Here is a 22,528-nt window from a genome sequence, read left to right on the forward strand (position 1 = left end):
ATTGGATCGATGCTCTCTTCGTAGTATGAATAAACATCTTGTTGTTTGTCACATTCTTAACATTTCTCTTCTTTTCTTTCTCTCTGTACGATCTTCTCGCGATTATAGGACAAAAGTATAATTTCTTGACAGCTATACTCGATAATTTGCATAAAAGATTCTGTTGCTTTTACCGGCTTCCAAACATAGGACATTAGTCAAGAAATTAATTAATTAGAAATACACGTATACACAGACTCTTGAAATTGTCTGACAATTTCGCAGACAATGACGCACAATTTCGCAGCCATTTGCAGCGTAAGATGCGCGTAATTCGCAACGGTGATACTCGGATAGTGATCTTTCAAATGATTTAGCGTGATATATCGTTCGCGATGATGCAATTTGAAAGAAGATGCAATTAATTAATAAAGAGGACATTGAAAAAGAATCGAATCTTTGCGTAACCGTTTTGCTGCCAATGTTGCATCGTTGCATCCGGCCAACGTGTATCTTTAGCACGCATCGAGCTCCGTGCCTGATTAACAATTTTCCATGATCATTTCAACGATCAAACAATTTTTTCCAGGCTTTTCTTTTTCTTTAATATGTTTGTAAAAAAAGGCATAAAGTATAAAGTTTCTAGTAAACTGTAAAAACTATACTTACCTTTTTACTTACTGTATATGTATACTTGGTTTTTTCTCTCGTCGACAGACCAAGACTTTCTGTTAGCCTCTAGTCTATCTTTATAAGGAAATTTCTAACTAAACAACGACCGTTATCGATACGCGCGATATCTTATTTCAATTTTATGCTGAAAATTGCCTTAAAACGTTAATGGTCCGTGGTTAAAGCAAATATAGTAACACATTATATCGTAACAAGAGAAGATGTTATCGGAGGGTAGTTGAACTACGTTAAAAGTGCAGATGTTCGGATATCGGAAGTCGTATCGTATTACTCTACCTTCTACATCGCGCAATGTTTTACAAATCTTCTTTGCGAAAATAACAAAGATATATACGTTTCGTTTATCAGCGATTCATCGTGCCAAACTATCGTCGAGTAGGCGAGCAGCGTATTCTTCGGTTAGATATCAACCATTTAGGATATAACTGCGTCACTTTCTCACTAAATCTCGAAAGAAATAAAAGTGGCATGTACGTATTACGCGTGATTAGAATGTTCTAACAAATTGTCGTCGTCGTTGTTACTTACTTTCGTTACTAATTGTGACCAAAATGAGAGTAATTTTTATTACAGCCCAATATATAGCGTAATATTTTTGTGCTTGAAAACTTGTATATCTAACAATGTAAAAGGTGGAAAATATGGCTAAAGCGATAAGGGACCGGCATAAAAAGAATAAAAAGAGTAAAAAAACCATTCGGAAAATCTACTTTTTCTTTTATACGTGAGGAAATCCTCATGGACGCGCGCCCCCTCCTTCTCCTCCACTCTTGGAAGCGGCGGGGTAATGTCGAGCTATACCGACTAAACTACCACCGGTAGACCGCCTGACGCTCAGCTGGAATGCCCCGGGACCTTCTTCCAATTACTGCGTCTTCTCCGGTCTGACGGAGTCGTTCCTTGGTTAGTTCGGGCATTGGGAGGGACCACCCCTCTCAACGACATCCCCTGGGCCGTCGTGCAAGTCTGAGAAGGTCCAGATCCTCCTCGGCACGTCGGCCTCTATGACCACCTAGGACGGCTTAGGGCCGTCCTACGGCACGGAACCCTGCAAGGGTGGGGGTGTACTCACCCTCTCCCGCTCTGTTCGTTCCTTTACGAGCATCCATCGGAACATCTACTACAGTTTCTTTATGGTATTGTAAATGAGCGTAATATGATAGCTCCCCGTTAATCCGATTTTATAATTACAAAGAAAAAGGTAAAGGTATTTTTTAATAATTGTATCGTCGCTGTAATACAGATCGTCGTCGATTTAAACGGAACTAGTAACGTCTGATAGTTTTCGATATAAAAAGACAGTTTTCGTAATAAAAGATTAAGAAAGAGAATACGAAAGTTTTTATTAGTCTTTAACAAAGATAAAAGAAGAAACGCGGAGTGCGAATATCCTATGACTTTGATATAGGTAGGTAGAAGCTAAAAAAAAGGAAAAAGCTTAGGTTTTACGTAAAATTGAACGAATTTATAAGTTAATTTTATTCGTATCGAATATCTGATATCCTGTAAGCTCGATATATTTTTTATTATTCGCAAAATAATCTTTTCCAGGAATAGAAAGTAGTTTACGATATATTCGTGGAGAAGTTTCTTGAAAATTTGCCAATTTTCAATATAATTCGATTATTTTACATAGATGCGTAGCAAAAGTGTTAATTATCGTTAATACGGTCATGGTGGTTTTCAATGGTTATAAAGGTTCTCGAAATGCGCCACCGATCGTTAAGAAAGCGAATTTGTTGCGTGGAATGGTCGTAGATTCGTTTCTTCAACTCGTTTCCGGTCAATTCGTACGTCATGATTGAATTCGTTTCGCCAAATTCTACAGTTTCACTCGTCCAATAATCTCAGATATTCTTACCCTGTTCGACGTTTCTCGTTTTTTCCATTTACAGAATTCGAGTGACAAATGGAGAGAATGGCTAACTGTTGTTCCTTCAATGTATCGACTGTTCATTATCAACGATTAACGTTTCTTAACGCCTGGCAAAAAATAAATAATTAACCATTAATGTTAAGCACATGCCTCCAATCTTTTACATTCTTTCTACGCATATTCCATTCGCAATTCAATTTTAAATGGAAACGAAATGACCGAGAAGAATTTAATTTCGGCAAATAATTTCAAAACAGGAATAACAATTTCTTCCGTTGTCTCGAATTAATTAATTTAAAAGCACAGGTGTTCTGTTCATGCTTCGATGATCCGACAGTCAACGCATTGAGTCGCAAACACTGTGCGAATGCTCGTTCGAAAATCTTTCGATATTCGTAATCGTAGAGAATTCGTAGATAATTCGTAAAGAAGGCGGTAAAACTGCGTCTTCGATCTATCAAATGCGAGAAGGCAGTGAAAAGTTTAATCATCCCGGACAATATGATAATTAAGGACAGATATTTCAAACGGTACAATTAATAGAAAGGTATAAAAATAGGAGAATAATGCGACATTCGTCGAAAATGAAAATGTCAATTTGAAGAAATCTGGATATTATAACAGAGGTTATACAGTTTGTAAGCCGTAGATATTGAAGGGGCACATTTTCAATGTCCACTGCTGTTATTTTCACTGTGATCGAAAAAAAAATCGCCTTTTCTACATTACATATTCCTAAAAACGCATAGTTTCAAACATACTTTCTCGATATAATAAATTTGATTGTTTTCTTACCTACAATTTAGCTCTTTTTTACATATTTCACATGTAGCTATTTAGCCAATATTCGAGTACTTTTTCCAACGATGCCTCCAACATTATAATTCTTTAAAATTTCGATACTCGTTTGTAAATCTATATCTTGTCCCGAAAATTGTAGCTACGAAAATTGTAAAAAGTATAATCTTTTTTTACACGCACCCCGATTATCGCTATCTCATACGTGGTAATATCTGTAGTTGTTGCCACTTTGACAACTATATAGACGAAATACGTCAAGGAAATATAGTCAGATACGAATTAAAAGATATTATAATACAAGGTTACTAAAAGTCTTTAGTACTCGAAAAGTCTGGCATCTCCGTTAAAGCATCAGCGTTCAGACTAGTCAAGCCATTTTCATTCGGGTCATTTAAATTCAACTTGAACCTGATATTTACACGCTTCGAAATATATGTATCTTTCTACGTTTCAAGCAAACTTGAAGTTCTTTCTGCAAAACCAGACTTTCGAAGGGAACAACAGATGCTTGCTGGATCGTGTAACGTTATTTCCTTTATCGATCCTTTCTATACATATCGTCAGATGATTTTTACACTTTTTAATCTTTTAATCTTCTTTACACTTTAATCTTACCCTTCCAGCGGAAAATGACGTGGATGACGTACCGACATTATTAATTCGTATCAGTCGTAATAATTCATTTCTCATTGAGATAGATCGTGTCTGTTTCTAAAGTCCCGCTTTTCAAAAGCTTTAATAAACCAATATTTACAATTTCTTTCATTACGATAGACATTCCAATTTAATTTCACACATTTAATTTCAATTTGATAAAGATGTAAAGAATTCATTCAGGGTAGAGAGACGTTCTTTCGTTACGATATTGAAAATGTAGGAGAAACGTAAATCGTCCGATGAGATTGCACCAGACATCCAAATACTAAATAAACAATAGCCTATCTGCCTTCTATTTCCTTCTCTATCCTCTCGTAATACTATAATTAATCGAACTGGCTTGATTTTTCATCGATAACCTTGATCCGCATAATACTCATAACCTCTGCCATAATAATGATCGTGCGTAATCTCTTACAATAACTCGATTTTATAAAAACTCGAAGAAATACGTTGGAGAGAATGGAACACGTAGGCGGCTTCTCTTAAACGTCTTCATATCTGCATCTCTGGCTCGGAATCATCGTGGAACCAGTTGGAACTCCTCTGACTCTCGGTCACGTGCACGCTGTTCACTTCCCTCTCCATGTACCGACTCGATCTAGCGGTGGATGATCCCTGCCTATGATCGTCGAACGACGCCAGCACCTCCAGATGATCGTTTCTTCTCACCGCTCTGGGCGTCGTCTCCACAGAACTAGTCCCCTCCTCCTCCTCCTCCTCCTCTTCCTCCTCCTCCTCCGCTGTCCAAGGCGGGAGATCCAGCATGCCCGAGGGAATACCCCAGTGTTCGGTAAATTCTGAACCGCTTCTGGCCAAACTTGGCTGACTCAAGGATCTCACCAGTGAATCTGCTCCCTCGAACGAACTCAAACTCGTCAAGTCGTCTCTGTCCACTCTGGCAAAGTCTCTCACCGTCATCTCCGACATGGACCTAACGTCCGCCTCGCTAACGCCGCCTGTGCCTCTGTTGCTCGATGCCAGTCGACGTAAACGATTCGACTGACTCATCGCCGCTGTAGACTGCGATACCTGCAGTCTGTGGCTCTGAGTATGAGCAGAGCTACCACCATCGCTCTCATACTCGTACAAAGTAGGCAAGGATGATCTTCTCGATCTGGTATCCCATTCAGAGGACTTGGACCTCTTATATCGCTGCCCGTGGTTCTTTCCATGGGTAGAGCACGAAGCGGAACCTGGCTGTGTTGCAGGAGGCCCCAAGATTCGGATGATCACGTCCCACTTTGCTGGAGAGAATAGATGAGCATATCTGGCATCTTTTCGTATCAATTCGTAGTCCTCTTTAACCACGGCTTCTGTCAACAGGGTCCGTAAAGTACTATCCGTGGTAATTATCTCGCGCCATTTTGCTCGTTCCCCGTCAGTTAATTCGGCGGCATAACGGGGGTCCAAGACACGCGATAGTCTAGAGAACCAATCAGCGTCTGTTTCATCGATGGAACGACGATGAGTGACTGGAGGTGGTCTGCAAGGAATCTCGGCTCTAGCGGTATACGTGGGCTCTATATTGATGTCCAGTTCCTCGTCAGCTGGCCCGTCGATCTGACTGCCCGTTGGCTCATTGGTAATCGTCAGATTCGAGTTGGAACTAACATCAGAGAAGTTTTCCCATTCTGGCGGAGGCGGCGGCAGATTCTCTTTAGGATAATTCCTGATAGTAACGTCCCACTTAGGGTCCGGAGGTGGTGGTTTAGTTCTATACTCGGTCACCTGACGACGATGACGTTCCACATCCTCGATAGTCTTCTTCTCCGTCACTGTCTTTAAAAACACATCGTCCACTTCGTGCGTGGTTATCTCTGGCCGCCTAGGAGCGACAACCTGCGGCTCCACCAATGGCTCTGTCACTTCCTCGCGGAACAGCCGATGTTCACGATGCTGAACAGCTGTGTGGGTAGTAGTGACTGTTGGAACAATTGGAGGAGGTGGCGGCGGAGTCGGAGCTAGGATACTAGCCACTCTGTACTTGGCGTGTGTATGATCAGTTACTTCGGTCAGAGAACGTGTCTCGGTTAGCTCGGTGTTCAAGGAAGTCAAGGATCTGGGTCTACGAATTTCATGGTGTTGCAAAGGAGGCTGTTCCATGGGAGAAGGTGAGGGAATTCGTTCCTGAACGATGCTAGTGCTGGTCGTGGTGTCCCTCTCGGCCTGCTTCCTCAAGATTCTCGAGTAGACCGGAGGTGTTTGCTGCCTGGAGATGCTGGACGCGGGCGGAGCGCCTCCTGGAGGTCCATGGAGCTCCGGAACGTAAGAGAATGTAGTCATCCTGGCTGGGGGACTGTCAAGACTGCGTGTGAGGCTAGATTCCTCCTTTTCGAGAATCGTCGTCAGATTTCTTTCTAGAGCGACGCTTGCTATGTCGGATTCCGAGGGTAGAGGACTTGGAGGAGGAGGTGGCGCTCGCTTCACTCGCATTTGAACGTCGAACTTTGGTTCGATCGGCATGGCTACCATGTGGCGAGGAACTGCGGTGCGTGAAGCGTTTGCCGCTGTCATGGAAGACGTTTCCACTTCCGCGGCAACTGTCTCCGAATAAAGGGAGCTGGTGGTACGAATTTCTTGGCGTTGATGAGTCTCGTGGTGAACAAAGGCTTTGTTGTCGTAGGAGCCGGCGGACGAAACTGGCAGAGAAGGTTCTTCATCCACCTGTAAACAAAAACGTACCATTTCCATTAATTCTCAGGTGACATGTTTCTTGAGATATTTTACCAATTAGACTGATTAACGATTAACAAAATCTTATCATATCTTGTAACTTTATTTATACGTATATACTAGTGCCACATATAATATAGTATACATATAGTATAATATTTGTATACATGCATAGAATATCGGGCTGGATATGGATAAGTTTAACCTTTAAGTACCATTTCTTCGAAACGTTGCGGACACAGTCATTGAATTGATCGTACGAAGAATTCCGTTCTTATTGATACAAACGCTAATCTCGCAGAGATTTTCACAGTCTCACGTCTTTGTAAAACATAGCTATATTTGCAATAATGTATATAGATACATAAAATACATACATAAAATAGAAAAGGAACGTTTTACGTATTTAATCCGTTGAAGAGCCACATTGATCGACTGTATAAAGCAGCGCAAGTATGCAACGATTGCCGTGAATTCAACGTTCCCCGTAAATGTCTCTCGTATCGAGGGATCATGGTGTTACGTTGACCACGGCGCGAACAGTTCGGTTTCAAATGTCCATGAGACGATACCAATGTGACGATGAACATTCTTTCATTCTTCAAATTAAGCCTTTACCAACGTATTTGTCAGATTTTTCTGATCAAAACAATAAGACTAAACACGATATGTATGAAATGACATTTACATGTATATTTGATAGGTAGGTTATTTTGGAAACACAAGACGATGTAATTAAATAAGCAAATATGCCGGAAATTATATCGTGTCTTGATCTTGATTGAAAATCAGACGAACAATCGGAATTACACTATGTAAATGCTTTATTCGAGAAAAATGTGAAACGAAAGAGTTTGATCGTTGCATCAATCGATGTCGTGTTTCTTTTCAATCGCGCTTATCCTTGAGCATTTTTCCCCGACTTGTCAATCTAAGAACTAATTTTAATCAAACATAGCTTAAAATCTGACCAAATAATAATAATAATAATAATAATAATAATAATAATAATAATAATAATAATGATAATGATAATAATAATAATGATGATAATAATAATAATAATAATAAATACGTAGATAGGGCAAAAAAAGAACCTCGTGAAAATGAGTTCAACGATTCTCGAGTCATAAGGTGACAGACAGACGTTGACAGTGTCGAATATTATCAAGTTTCACCAGAATAAAGTGATTACAGTAGGGACCGCGTCTATCGAAACTCATGCTAATTGTTATTCAAAAATCATACGCGTGTTAATCAATTTCTTTGTATCCATCTTCCATACGAAACAACTTACCTCGGAGCTCTCGCTCGGATAATCGCTGGGTAACGAGTGGTCGATCATCAGGTTGGCATCGCTACCGGTGGTGGACGGAGGTGCGTGTAGAAGAGCATGAGCCCTAGGTATCTTCAAGCCCTCGAACATGGTGATGTTGCTTAGGGAAGAAGTGGAGAGTTTTGTTATTTCCGAGCCCGAGCCACTTCCGAACGGATGTCGATGGATCACACGAACGTTTCTTCGTTTCAAGCACATGTACGAGCAACCGAGGCCAAGTAACAGCAACGAAAGGAACAGGATCGCGCAGATGATGAGCAGAATCTGAAATCCTTTCAACGGTGGTTCGGATGGCGGGACTGGCGCCGGGGTAGCCAAGCTACGGACAAAGATATTTTTCTTTTTATCAGATATTTTCCAATTACGTCGATAGTAGTCCGGCATTCGCAACTTTTAAAACGTCAGAGTGAACTGTATGACGAACAAACCATGGTGATTGGAACGATCGGTGAGCGAGCACGAGGCTGCAAATTACCGCGTAGCTGGCTAGATACCTACACACCCGTATACCTATACTCTGTTTATCTGTACCCTGCCATGGTTTAACGAATCCCGCGAAGATTAAACGATTCTTCTCATAATTGTTATTTCAAAAAGAAGAGAACTTTGATTCGTCCAGTTTCTCCAATCAGTTTCCGCGAATTCCAATTACAGACACGAAATAACGTACCTAAACGCACGGCGAATAAATCGTGGAAAACTGAGTTTGTATTTCGATTTGTGGCGCGGGATGCGCGGGATGCGCGGGTAGTCGAGATTTCGGATCGAGATTTCTTCCGAGTTTCGTGGCTTATCAACTTAAAACCTTGAAGTATAGTTTTATACAAACCGCGTCAAAAGAGAGAAACAAGGGAGAAAGATAATTGAGAACGGTGTGGGAGTAAACTCACATGCTGGCCGGAGGAGCCGGCGGTGCAGGTGCCACAGGCGGAGGATACCTACAAACTATCGTAATAACTTCGTCGCCGTCCATTTCGAGGCCAGGATGGAAGCGAACTACAACGTTGTTTGTGAACACGCGTTGAGGATCCTGCCTCGTGCCGCATCCTGCAACATCAACGACCATCGAGACTGTTAGACCGACTGTTAGAAGCATTGTCACGATCGAAGCATTTTCCAAACACAACCCGCGATTCGATCGTACGACGGCGCGCAACTCGCCTACGCCTCCTCTGTAGCCTGGCGCGACCACAAAAACCAACCGTAGCAGGTAAACGAGCGGAAACTCGGCGCTAATTGGTTCGGAGCTGGTCTCCAAAAGGTCCATAAAACCAGGCGATTGTACGCGAATGCGCGTTCTTCTTACAAACCTCGTTACAAGTCCCGTCGCAGCTTGTCGACTTTTCATCCTCCTTGATGAGTAAAAGATGCGACGCGATACAAAAATTTGACCTTGAATTTCAAAACGATGGTGAATTTTGCACATCTGCAATGGTGTGCCCTCTCACCTGCCAAAGCCATGGCAATTAATTTTGTTAGCCCCGTCATACGCGTTACATTGCGTTATGCGCTATGCGCACACACGTCGAAAAGTATAAATGAACATACGTTCGCTTTATTCTAGTTAATTATCATTATACGACTACGCATCTACCAAACGAAGAGTACGTATTCCAGAAGCAAAGAAATGAAAGAATGAAAATGCTACCTACGCCACGATTCGACTCGTCTTCGTTCCCGACCATAGACAGAGATACCGAGAAATAGATTTCCTGTCTATTGGCTTGCATGAAATTGAAAGCGCTTGCGTGACTCGCGAGATACGACCGTTATTTTTCTGTCATTCTCGAGTCGTCTATCATGCGTCCAGTGATTCGGGTAATTTCGATGCGCTCGTGAGCCGGTGCTTCGCTCACCTCGACCACGTTCGGCGGCCCGAGCGTACATCGAACCGGCGGAAGTTGAACGGCGGGCGGCAAGTGTTTTTCGCCGATGATCGCACGACTGTCGTTGTACTCGACGATCCGCCGCGGCTCGTCCGCAAAATCAAACTGTCGCGGATTTCAAAATACCGTCTCGTCACCGAGACGAAGCTTCCGCGTTTGGCTCGCGGGCTTGAACTAACGAGCTAACGAGAAAATATGGAGAACAACCACTGCGTCTCACTATCGACATGCTCGAGGTTTCAACGCCCGAAAACTTTGGCTCTGTACTTACTCGTACGCGTTTTTCGCTGCCGCGCTCGGCAAAATTCACGGCAACGTCGTTCTTTCGTTACTCTAGTAATCATTACTGAAGTACGTGTGTCGTAACAACAAACTAAACTGCCTTGGCCGTATCTCATCTCGTCGTTCGTCGCTCGTCCACTTTGTATCGTTCTCATTCCCCTGCTAGTAAACTTTTTCTCGCGTATCATTCATGGCTCACCAATGATACGTTTGAATCGAAGAGATAACCTATTAACAATTTTGCAAATAGTTGCGATAGTTTTGTCAAGCGCTTTTTCCACATCCGTGAAAACGCGGTTATATTCGACGGCGTTGTGGTATTTCCTGAAACTAGATCGCTGCAAATAGATTAGCTGTTGCTTTCCGCTTATTATTACTGTTGTTGTTATTATTATTATTATTATTATTATTATTATTATTATTATTATTATTATTATTATTATTAATTATTATTACTATTCTTTCGTTATTCTCTTCCATTATTTTTGACAATATGGAAGGTAACGAGATTGGTTTGGTACGATCGAAGCGAATACGTTGGTTTGCTAGTAGCCAATCGTCGAAACAGAGTCGAAGGGTAATAAATCCGAGTCTAAGAGTCTATCGTAGTAAACCTGATCGCTTTCAATGTCCGAGTGATAGATAGGTTTCTTAGTATTTTTGCTTGGTGTGCTGTCTTACTTCTCGTTACGTTGATTTTCTTGATGTCGTGTACGTGTACGTCGTTGGTACGGTATTTGGTCTGAATTGCTTTGGAAATTTGTTCTACATACCATCGTTTCCGATTGTTCTCCGGGTTATGTAGTCTGTCCAGTATCGATCCAATATTGGTCCCAGTATAGGGATATTAATTCAATGGTTCGTTCGATCGTTTTCCATAAGGAATAGCTCGTGGTAGCTGGTGCATCGTCCAGATTCGCTACGACCGTTTGAATTTTTTTTCCTTCTATCGTCCCAGTCGAAGTAGGTTTATCAGTTTTGTGAGTTCGTTAACGATTCTTTTATTCTTCTTCTCCACGATAACGTGGAGAAATCGCTTAGAGGCAAACAAAGGCGTTCTTTTTATATTACATCCGCCTGTCAAATTACACAACTATCGTCCTTCAGCTCTTAATCGATGTATTATTGACAGTTATAATTAAAAATGAAGATCATCGACATCCTGGATTCGAATCAGTTCCTTTAATCCGGCCGAGGCGAGCTAACTCGCGTGAAATTCTTCTATAATCAAGTAGTATTAACCAAGTAATATTAATTATTCGTTGGCTTTATTATTTGCGTAATTAATTTATTATTATTTCACGCAAGCGCTGCCAGCCGCCTAGCGGCGACCGTATCGAAGAGACTAGCTCAAATCCGGATACGTCGACGATAGTCACTTTTCTTCGACGTCCTTACGTCGTCCTAAGTCTCTAGATTCGAGTCTAGAGACGGTCAATGTTGGAACCTTTTTGTCTCGTACTTGAGCTCGTCATTATCGAAGAAGACGTCGAAATTACTACGAAGAAGCGAAAATAAGATAAGAAGAAACAGAACGACGTACCTTTCAGAGGTAATTCCAACTTGGCGCTGGTCGATCCGCGTCCTTTGAATATGCAGGCACTGTTTCGATCGAAATCAGCGTACGCGACCCCGTAAAACGGTTCCTCGAATTTCAGTTCCACCTGCATGCTCCCTTGACTGCAATTCAGGTAGGCCTTTGTGCGATTCAGAAATATCATCGACGAGATGTCGTCCAATTTTGTTACTTTTCCATTTAACACTGTGCTGGGCGGCAAACCAGGCTGATACTCGATACTGTTTCCCTGTGACGCATAATTACTCTGGGATAGCGCTAGAGGAAGTGCCATCCAGAATACGACCAGCAACCTCGACAGCATCTGAAAAACGATCAAAAGAATCTTTTATGTACCAATGATAGAATATACGAATAAACTTTGCTCGATATTATCTCTTAGCCAAATTTCTCACACCGCGGACCACGTGAACCTCATTTACGTAGACCGTCGGATTTCCTCGAGCAATCACCCGGTTGAGACGCACAAGGATACGTTTCCTTGGCAATTCCTCGATATGATTTTGCTTTTGGGTGCTTGTTACGGCAATATCTGCCGCTTACGACAGACAGCACTGTTGCAGTGTGAGATTGTGAGACGATATTTACGTAGACAGAAATATTCAGACGTTTCCTCGTATTCGGCACATCGATCGAGAGTATAGCATCGCACGACTACTTTCACTGCGTACTTTCTCAATTACCAGAAAAAAATAACAATTTTTGCCATTACACAGACCCCGCCTGATTAGTTACAAAGTATAGCCAGATCATAATGGACTCGGACCAGTCTACTACTTCTCGCAATGAAATATTTTACAAGTTATTTATTTATTTATTTATTTATTTATTTAAATTATAACCTGTAATAATAACGCGAGAGACGCCACTTGTCAAGAGACCGCTACTATCGCGTTTTGTATTCCTTTAAATCCCACAACTTTTATTCGAAACGCATTGTTTGAAATAACAAAGATACTTCAGGCGGACAAAGTTGATGGCACACTCTCTATATACATATACATATACATGAAGTTTCGTGAGTCACGGTGTACTGAAATAATTGCTGGGACGGTCGTTGGAACGAAAAGTGCTGACTGATGGTAAGTGCGCGCAAGTGGATAGAACGAAATCATCTTGCTGATCACGTTCCAAGTGAATGAATCGGACGGAGCTGTCGAGCCTGTATTATGTATAATGTACGTACATACATGCAGTTTTCGTGTAGAAGACGCGTACGTGTTCGTAATCAGTGATTCCAACGAGGAATGTCGCGACACACCTGAATAGGCGAGGTAGGTAGAATCTACGATTCTCTCTTCTCAGTGGTATGTAACGCGAGCTCGATACGTATCGTCCAGTTCTCGATATTCCGATTCCGTTCTAACTCTTTCTCAGCTTTTACTTTAGATACAACAGCGGAGAATGTCTGGATAATGAACTGGTTCTAATATCGCATACGATATTGGGACGTTTCGCCAGCAATTTTTCGTCTCTTGTTGCGCACCAGGAATTTCGAAGAAAAAATTGACCGACGATCGTGAAAATTTATAATTAACGATTCGAAACGGTAATACCCACGTAATAATCGGTCGCATTTAATTCGACGATATTACGATAAAAGCGTTTAGATGCTTTATTATTCGAAGAATTATCCCAACAGCTTGCACCATGATTATACGTAATCCTAATAATCGAGCGTTCAATCGTACTATTTCAGAAAAATTTGCAAATTGAATTGAATATCTTTCTTTGCCTTCTCTTACGTCTTTCATTCTTACGCTCGAACGAACGTTCTTCTCTAGAACCAGGCTTCTCTATTAGGCTACGTTGAACTGTATTTACAATGTGAATACGGTAGGAAGATGACGCGAGTTGTACGATGATACGCGAAGAAAGAGGAAACAGACGGCAAGAAACTGTCGATGCGAAGGGGGAAAAACAAAAGCAGGCGTGCAACGAGAGCAATGTCGTTAACAGCTGGTACGGTTGAAAGTCTAGGAGACAGACAGACAGGCATCGAGCCTTTAAAGTCGAACCAGTATCCGAAGGAGAGACAACGTCGCCTTGTTGCGCAAACACTCTACTTTCACTAGCCACGCACAAGCGAAACTCTGGCTCGTGTATGCGCCCGTGCCCTTGCACGATCCACGCTGCGAATCGATCGAAATGTGCCACGAAACGATTTATATAACTTGTTAACGATAATTCTTTCCACGGTGTACAAAAACAGGCTCTATAAGAGGACTCGGAAATTTAATTATTTTCACCAGCCTTACGTAGCAGGTAGGCAAATAAATGAAATGCACGCGCGAAACAACATACAACGCGTAGATAAACGAGATATAACGAATAAGAGATACGATATAGAATAAATAAAGTGTAAAAAATATGTCGGCAATATAATCGTACCGATGAAGATAATACGTACATCACCGATAGTGATATTTTTATAAAGTACAGCATGTCCTTAAAAAATCAGTCACTTGCAATTTAACACTTGTGAATTGTTCGTCCTGGAGTCTTATTTTGGAAAAAAAAAAAAAAAAAAAAAAAAAAAGAAATTCTGATCATACATATAACGGTACAACAGAGTGATGCTCGTTTTAAGAAAGATGAATGTGTCAATTCGGTGCAACTGATTTTCGTAAAAGTTGTCTATGTAATATGTGCATATATGTACAATTTGTAGGATTATTACGTCGAACTTGAATCTATAATAATTAGGGATGGCTTAGGCACTTGTTGTATATTTCTATGTTAGCGTTGCCGGTCACCTCTCGGCGGCCGAACATAACTATAACACAACCTATAACCCGTTAATTTGCTGAAAAACTTGACTTTTACTATTTAACAACCAGCTATCGATTTCGCATACGTTCCAAATTTAAACTGTTATATCGTCAAATTCAACGCAGATACGACTTTCTTATTTAATATACATTCAGATAATCTATCTTTGTACTATCTAACAGCAATGACTTGATTCGAGCGAAAGTAGATATACTAAAGTTAAGAAAGGATACGCCCTTTCGACTTAAAACGGTACCGGTAATTACTACACCACTTAGATCCTAATAACATCGTTTGAGATCACTGTCACAGTACGAACGTGAAACAACTTGTGTCGCGTAGTATACAGCTAAATGTATATAGCTAGAAATTTTTGCAAATTTTAAAAAATCTGTTTACCTACTATGTCTGAACAAGTGGCAAAGACGATAACATCAGGCAAATTATTCATCAAGTTTTGCACGATAGTATACAATAGGTATATGAAATCTAAAACGTGAATTTTTCAATATAAATTGCTTCATAGATTTATGTGGACGCATAAATATAGCGATATGTTTTTTCTTACAAGCAAAATTAAAAATATAAATTTCAAACTATAAATTGCCACATACGTTGTACTTTTAAAAGAAAATAAATTCTTTCGTTATCGCTACAGATTATACACCCTTGTATCGAGACCTAGGCGGAAACGGGCCGAGAAATTGAATCGTCACTAACTGTGTGACAGATGAACACGGAGGACAAGAACACGCTCTATGCATCTCTGTCTGTCTCTCAAGAACGACAACTTCCTTCATCGTCCATGTTGATTTTTCACGTTGTCTGTTGATTAGACACGACTCAATTTTCCAACTCTCAATTTTCAGTTTTCCCTAGCAAGTGTCGAGAGAGCTGTTTGTACGATCGTGGTATTGCGCAGCAAACATCTAGAAAGGTTCGAAGGTTCGAAGAACTGCGAAGAGAACACGTGCCGACACGTAAGTAAATGGCAGTAATAGCCTCTTAAAGGTGAAAATCTTGTAAAAACTAAAGTGTGTGATCTCATGTTGGAAGCTGCAGGAAACAGAGAATTAATTCGTTTCTGCTTATTATTTGCTTTTTACTTGACACACACACACGCGCGCGCGCGCGCGCGCGCGCACGGGCACACGTGTACAGTGTAATGTGCAAAATGCGTTTTAGCCTGTAGATTACTATCAGAATAAGCCAAGCACTTAAAATGTTAATTATGTAAATAATTTAATGAAACGTTCGTTAGCTTTCATTGTTGAGAGTAATCGGAACAGAAATCGAGATGAATAAAACAAGAACGTTTTCTACGAATAATACACGAGTACATACCTACAGATATTCCTTGAAAACGGAACTCGTCATTTCGTATCTGACGTAAGACCAGAAATATGGCAAAACCTAGCCTAAATTCTCGGTATATCTATTTGCAGTGAAATCCGCACACAAAGACAAATACTAAAATATTTAATACCTCTCAAACAGAACACTCTATAAACTGTGCATAAATCTTCCTTAACTATATTTTCCACATTGTCGCGTCAGAGATTGTTAAAAATATCTTGATATGATAATTTTAGTAATAATTTTGTCCCTTGTAATTTTAACAATTCAATACTAGAATTTATTAGAAAAGAAAAATTTATCGCTTTCTTTGAATTATTTTCGATCAAGTTGTATTTACTAAATTATTAAAAACGTTGCTAAAAAGAGTAATGTAAAAGAATCGTTATCGATATGCGAGATTTTTTCGTTACAATTTTCTATTAAGGCGGATCTTTCTTCAAGCTGCGTGACAAAAATTTGTCACGTTTGTATAAAGAAGAGCAAAATTGAGACATGAAAATAGCAAGTAAAAGTAAAAGATCGTTATAATCGTTTATGGCCAATTTAAATCTAATCTAAATCAATGTATAATATCTGGCGGATATTAATTATTATTAAATTGACGTTTAATTTCCCTTTCTTTCCTTTTAACTATTCCTTTCTTTTAACTATCGGACAATCTTCCAAAAATACGACGAATTATTAATACTATACAGACAGAAACGGTAAAGAAGGAATTCTTGCTATGTGATATAGACTGAAGTCGCAGAAAATGCACAACCGTCAGATCTTGTGCAATAAACCATTGTTCGATCGTTATTCAGCATTGTGCACGATCACGATTACCATCTGCATAGTAGTGCAACGTGTAGAAACAAACAATAATTAATCATCAAAGGGTTGTTAATTGAAGTTTCAATTACTAATAAATTTTCGATAACATTTTACAAATCGGTTGCAAACATTACAATTTAATACATTACACATGCGAAAACGGAATCATATATTAAATTTTATCTTTCAGATCGCGAGAAACTTTTCAAACTTGCCAACTTTCCATACGATTAAACATTTTCGATCTAATGTGTATATATATGCTGTGGTATATGCTGCGATACAATATACAATATATGCTATCAAGGATATTTTTGGCCAGAAAATTCTGTAACTGATAATTTATGGTGATAATCATTTTCCAATTCCCTTAAAAAATTTCATTTACATCGAAAATATTAAATTAGTATTCTAATAAGGTATTTATTTTTTTAGCAAAAACATCCTGCAAATTCTGCGTTCCTTCCAAATTAAGTTTTCGTATAGAGGAAATTTATTTTACATATTAAACGTAAAAGCGCTTCAAGTTTAACATAGGATTACAAATATTCAAAATATATACATATGTTTATACCTTTGTGCATATAAATGGCGAAAATACATATACCATTCGATCCAACTAATAAAACTTTCGTTTTATAAACAGCTGGGAAATCATTTTCATTTTCATTTTCATTTTCATTTTCATTTGAGATCGGCATATCGGCAGTAAACCGTGAAATTTGGCAGTATTAGTTTTCTTTTTTTCTTTCTTTTTTCCTTTCTCTAGATTTCGGTATAGGACATGGAAAATTGTTTACCGAGGACGAAATATTACAAATCATATTACTAACATCGAAGCAAGAAATGTAGTCGGCGTTAAAAATTTCATATAGGTATTTTACATCAGAGCCGAAATATTGCGTGGGATTTATTACACAATTCAGAAAAACGTGGTAAACAGGAGGATACTGGTCAATCGAAAACAATAAATTCTTACCATGAACGTGTGACTTTAAGAAAAGCGTAAAATTCATTTTCGGCAGTATGACACACCGTTCCTCATATACATACATATATATATATATATATGTATGTATGCATGTATGTATGTATGTATGTATGTATGTATGTATGTATGTATGTATATGTATGTATATAACGTAACGAACGATGAGTTACATAATAATGTCCATAGTTAAAGCAGAAGAAGTGGAAAAGAAAGCCACCTTTTACCACGAAACACAAATGAATCGATGGAAAATAACGTACACCTATACTTTTTTTTTTTATGAAAATGATTCTTTTTCTTTGGATGATCCAAATTGTTCTTGGTATTGCATACTTCCACGACAAAAGGAAAGGAAGAGTAAGAATTAAATCGCCAATTTAGGCCGACATTAGATACTGCAGAGCAATTAAAATGAAACGTATAAACAGACGGTTAAATAGTCGGAAATACATTGAAATTAATAGACGAACAAACAAATGATCGTAAACCCGCAATCGCTTGTGAAAATGTACGTAGGTGGATAACGAAACGTGTAAGAGACTACTTTGAGAAAAAGGAATATTTTAGTACATTATTTTGGTACGGCCAACGGGATTACTTGATCTTATTGTAATGGAAAACTGTTAGGTAGAATTATTAAGAGACGGTTATAGAAGTATGCAAGGCAATTCGAAAGTGTTACAGTCTTAAAAAGACTGTGCCGAACAAAATAGGGAAATCGTTGTTCTAGATATATTAAAAATTAAGCTATATCGCTTGCAAAGCTCATGTTGGCAATCGTACGGAGCAAAGAAGTGAGCGCAAAATATTGAAAATCATTTTTCATGCATATTTATACAAATTTGTCGACCGATATTCAGTTACTTTGGTATATACAATACTTGAATAACGCGTGGCTTTTCTCGTTCAGTTTTCTATAGTAAAGTCAAACTATGTAACATAACTACATAATAAAAATCATTGAACATTAAAATTGAACGGTTCAAATCACGTAGAAATTGCAGAAACATTAAATTTAGATAAATAGACTATGCTATGCTTTTGTTGCGGAGTGTATCTGGACTAGAGTTGACTCGAACTCGTATAAGTGCTTTTGTCTCCGACTGTAAATCCTCCTCGGCAATAAAACTGCGAAAGATGAATAAAATCGAAAGGCGAAATATCAAGGCCCGTTCAACGAAGCGTCACTATTGGCCGCGGCCTCTGTTTCCATCTCTAGCTGGAGCTAGAATTGAGCAAGCGGCCGTGCCTTGTACCAATGACGTCATCCCCGGCCGATCCAAGATGGCGACCGCATGTGTTCGTCAGGCAAAATCGGCTAGCGGCCACAAGCAGGACCGGTTTTCGACGGGAGGTGGAGGGGGGGGAGGGGGGGGGGACGGAACCCAGACTCGGTCGGCTCGTTTATCCGCGCGGTTTCGTCGTTTTGCGGCCGAAATGTAGAAGCTGCGAAACCTCTGCTGGCGGACCTCTTCGCATATAATATCCGAGGACACGCACACATATTATTTCTCGGCTCGGTTACGAGTACGAGCCAGTGTCGGAGCAACCGGATCGTTTTTCCACGTTGCACGACCTCTCCGTAAACGATCGAGTCGACAGTGAAAGTAATTAATCGCTACGATAAAGTACGAGCGACTAACTTTGCTCGTACTTTATCCTTCTTTAAATATTCCGCTTACAGTTTACACATCCTCCTATATTTTCATATCGACGATATTACGAATCGACGAATAGGTTGGGTTATCGACGGTAGATACTCGCACAGTTGAAGCAAATATCGCCTGTTTCACGCAAATATTAAATTATGCGAAGGAAGATTAGCTTTTTTAAGAAAGTGAAAACCAAAAATACGAGCTTCGTGGAAGGTACGGGATTGTCGCTAGTGGAAAATTACAGAGAAAGAGAAAGAGAAGGAGGTGAATGATCGTACGGAGGCGTGTTGAATGTCACTTGGAATTCACGAAACTTTCGACGAGCAGTATGCGTAGGGTTTTCGATCGTACGTGGGTGTCGCTGATGCTGTCATCCGCAAGGACAAGCCTGCCGTTTTCCACAGCGACAAATCGAATCGGCGTGTGCAAGCAGCCGTGTCGAGGTCGAGTATGCCAATTATACGGATTTCTACCTATACTTTGCCGTTCTTCTAGCCTCTACGCCTATAACTATATAAAAGTCTATCGATTCGTCGTACAGATCTACGCTATAATCCATCACCATGGTGTATCACGTCGTACAAGGTCGAACAAAATCGAACAAAATCGAACAAAATCGAACAAAATCGAACAAAATCGAACAAAATCGAACAAAATCGAACAAAATCGAACAAAATCGAACAAAATCAAACACAGTCGAACAAAATCGAACACGGTCGAACAAAATCGAACAAATGGGCGAAGAAACTACGGAGAAACCACTAATGGCGTTATCACAGTTGAAAATGGGAAACGTGTAACGAATCACGAAACTGTTGCGTGTATATAGGAAGCGTAACAGGTAGTTACTCGTACCTTGTCTAGCTGGTCGTTGGCAGCGTGCAAGGATGCGGTTGTGTAGCACTCGCGAGGCTCCCGGAGCGAACGGTACGCTCCTGAATTCGAGAGTTTGCACGCGCAGGTAAATATCGTGCAACACGATCGCGCGGACACGACTGAACTCACTTTCCAGAGGCAGCGTTTTACCTGCGACAGGGGAGACCTCTTAACACAGCCAGTTCCACAGAGAGGTTACCCTCACTCTTTCTTACTCTTAGCCTTTGCGTGTACATGCACATGTAGAAACATGTGGATGCGATAGCTACGAGCGAGAGTGTGTTGGTCGCCTTCTTACGGCTATCCTTCTTACGGCTATCCTCCTTACCTACCCAACCACCCACCTATTTACGCCTGCGAGTGCGTGGCCTTATGTCGCGCTGCAAGATCTCGCAGAAGCTACGTACTTTTGCTCTTACTTCTCGGCACTTGCTCTTTCAGGCTCTGATGCCGAGGTGGTACCGAGCTTTGCGTTCGATACTCTATATCGATCACACGGTACATACTTTTTCACGTAAATTGCTTCCAAGAGGAATTATTTTCCTTTCGAATCTTGTCATTTTTGATTAACATTGATTAACATTGAAATTTTGTCAGTTTCGTCCTCTATGCTGATCAAGGATAAAAAGCTTCTACTATTACTTACTTCTACTATTTTAAAGTTTTCTTTTCCTAGACGACTTTTGTCTAAATGGAAGAAGCGATCTCCTAATCTTAAAGAAATTCAACGAAGAATTAAACGATTGAAAAATATTAATTTTTAGAGAATACTCTGCTCGCCAATAACCATTATAAACGACGACAATCTTTTGCTTACCGAGTTTGATGACCATTATCAACAACGGGATTTCTTCCTTTTCTTTCTTTCTTTCTCTCTTTCCATTTTTTCTCTTTTTCTTTTCTTTCTTTTTTCTTTTTTTTTTTTTGTTATTTTCAATTGTTAGATATCATCACCATTCCAAAGTATGTACTCGACTTGTGACAAAATAATAAATGTAGGTGTAAACACCGTGATCGAGGCCACGGACAAGACATGTTTCACCAGTTTGTTCTGTATTTACAATCATATTCTGATTACCATTCTGGCTCCATCGTTTATCGAGTTACCACTATCAGCGAGTTAACAGTAACAGCGTTGATTGGAACAAAGTATCTCATGTTATGTACAATGTGTTTTCTAATTATACAGTGCGTAAAACAAAGTTGTATGAATTTCACAGTGCTGTTAAAAATCGCAAGAAGAAGCCGTATTCAAATACAAGATAATGCAAAGACGAGCGTATAGAAAAATTCTTGGTTTGAACGATCGCGCCGTTCCATTCGAAATGTTTGCCGCGGTTATTGGATACCACCTGCTGCTCGAACCATGACAAGAGTTCTTTTATCGTAGAAAATGAATCGAATATAACCGTGAGAAGTCGTTGCGTCAACTTTACCGAGAGTTATTTGTTTTGTGGATGAAGCAAAGTCCAGTTCAAATCGGAAGAACAAAGTAACAGTTGGAATCGACGAAGGAAACATGAGTATAATAATAAAGGACGTCCTCTTGCTGGACAAAACGTTTATTCATCCAGGTAATCGCGGACAGCTCGTCTAAAACATTACACAATCCGTGTGATTAACAAATCAGGATTAAATCAGGTTTCATAAATATATCAAGTCAGTGGAAATGATATAATCGTCGTGTTATAAACGTTTAACCGTGAATCAGAAAACGAACTTTATCGATCCAGATAGTAGGGCACATAGCCAACGTACCGAAAGTTGTTGGCACGAAACTAGAGCTAATATTTCAGGATATGGAACCCGAAACGGACATTATACGCATCGGTTACGTGGCTTACGTGGTTGTTTCCAATTTTTATCAATAGCAACTGAGAATAACATTTAAGCTTATCTCATATATTTTCTGCCGCTTTGCCGTCACTTGTTTCGCAGCTGTTGCCGCTCACCGCTCGCCGCTCTCTGTATAATCACGGCCTTACGCACGAATAACAAGTGCACAGAGTTCGATGACTTCGACATGAAGATTCAAAGTATCCTTCGAACGTTTGCAGATACACTCAAACATATCCCAGTTCTTTCAGCTTTTTCTTCGCATTTTAGATCAGTCTCGTAACTCTCTGTATCCGGTTTTGTCATACATCCGTAAATGGTAAGCCCAAGATCACCTTCGACACCCACACCCAAACTTTACTCTTCTTCCCTTTTTTTTTTTACACCTCCCTCTCTGTCTCTCTTTCTTCTTTTTTCCTTTTTCTTTTTCATCCAGAGGAGAAGAAAGAAGAGGAGAGGAAGTA

At 40.0% G+C, this 22,528-nt stretch overlaps 2 protein-coding genes across 4 annotated transcripts in view; one reads left to right on the plus strand and one right to left on the minus strand.

The window, feature by feature from the left end:
- LOC122567163 overlaps nucleotides 1–22,528 on the plus strand; it is a 39,884-nt gene that overhangs the window by 8,005 nt on the left and 9,351 nt on the right. The window contains exons 1-4 of one of the 3 annotated variants that reach the window (XR_006316718.1): nucleotides 12,781–14,027; nucleotides 15,193–15,514; nucleotides 16,897–17,053; nucleotides 17,142–17,811. Coding sequence is in view for 1 of the 3 variants with exons in the window: in XM_043725446.1 (XP_043581381.1) it covers nucleotides 15,404–15,514 (111 nt within the window). In the remaining 2 variants the exon portion in view is untranslated. Of the gene's footprint in view, nucleotides 1–12,780; nucleotides 14,028–15,192; nucleotides 15,515–16,896; nucleotides 17,054–17,141; nucleotides 17,812–22,528 lie in introns of those variants that run through there. The other 2 variants (XR_006316717.1, XM_043725446.1) reach the window with 2 other exon arrangements.
- On the minus strand, nucleotides 1,999–20,364 carry LOC122567161. The gene is made up of 5 exons (XM_043725439.1): nucleotides 20,208–20,364; nucleotides 11,730–12,066; nucleotides 8,909–9,065; nucleotides 7,980–8,337; nucleotides 1,999–6,673 (listed from the first exon to the last, which is right to left on the minus strand). Exons 2-5 carry the CDS (start codon nucleotides 12,064–12,066, stop codon nucleotides 4,502–4,504), a joined length of 3,024 nt encoding a protein of 1,007 aa, XP_043581374.1. The 5' UTR covers nucleotides 20,208–20,364; the 3' UTR covers nucleotides 1,999–4,501.

This window comes from Bombus pyrosoma, linkage group LG4 (genome assembly GCF_014825855.1).
Source record: "Bombus pyrosoma isolate SC7728 linkage group LG4, ASM1482585v1, whole genome shotgun sequence".
In the NCBI taxonomy this organism is placed as follows: domain Eukaryota; kingdom Metazoa; phylum Arthropoda; class Insecta; order Hymenoptera; family Apidae; genus Bombus; species Bombus pyrosoma.

What these genes read in the sequence shown, in the direction of transcription:
- LOC122567161 (XM_043725439.1), bottom strand. Translation starts at nt 12,066, where the DNA reads ATGCTGTCGAGGTTGCTGGTCGTATTCTGGATGGCACTTCCTCTAGCG. An exon ending in GTTGGAATTACCTCTGAAAG is followed by an intron (nt 9,066 to 11,729) that starts GTACGTCGTTCT and finishes TTGATGTTGCAG; the next exon opens with GATGCGGCACGAGGCAGGAT. An exon ending in CCGGCTCCTCCGGCCAGCAT is followed by an intron (nt 8,338 to 8,908) that starts GTGAGTTTACTC and finishes CTTTGTCCGTAG; the next exon opens with CTTGGCTACCCCGGCGCCAG.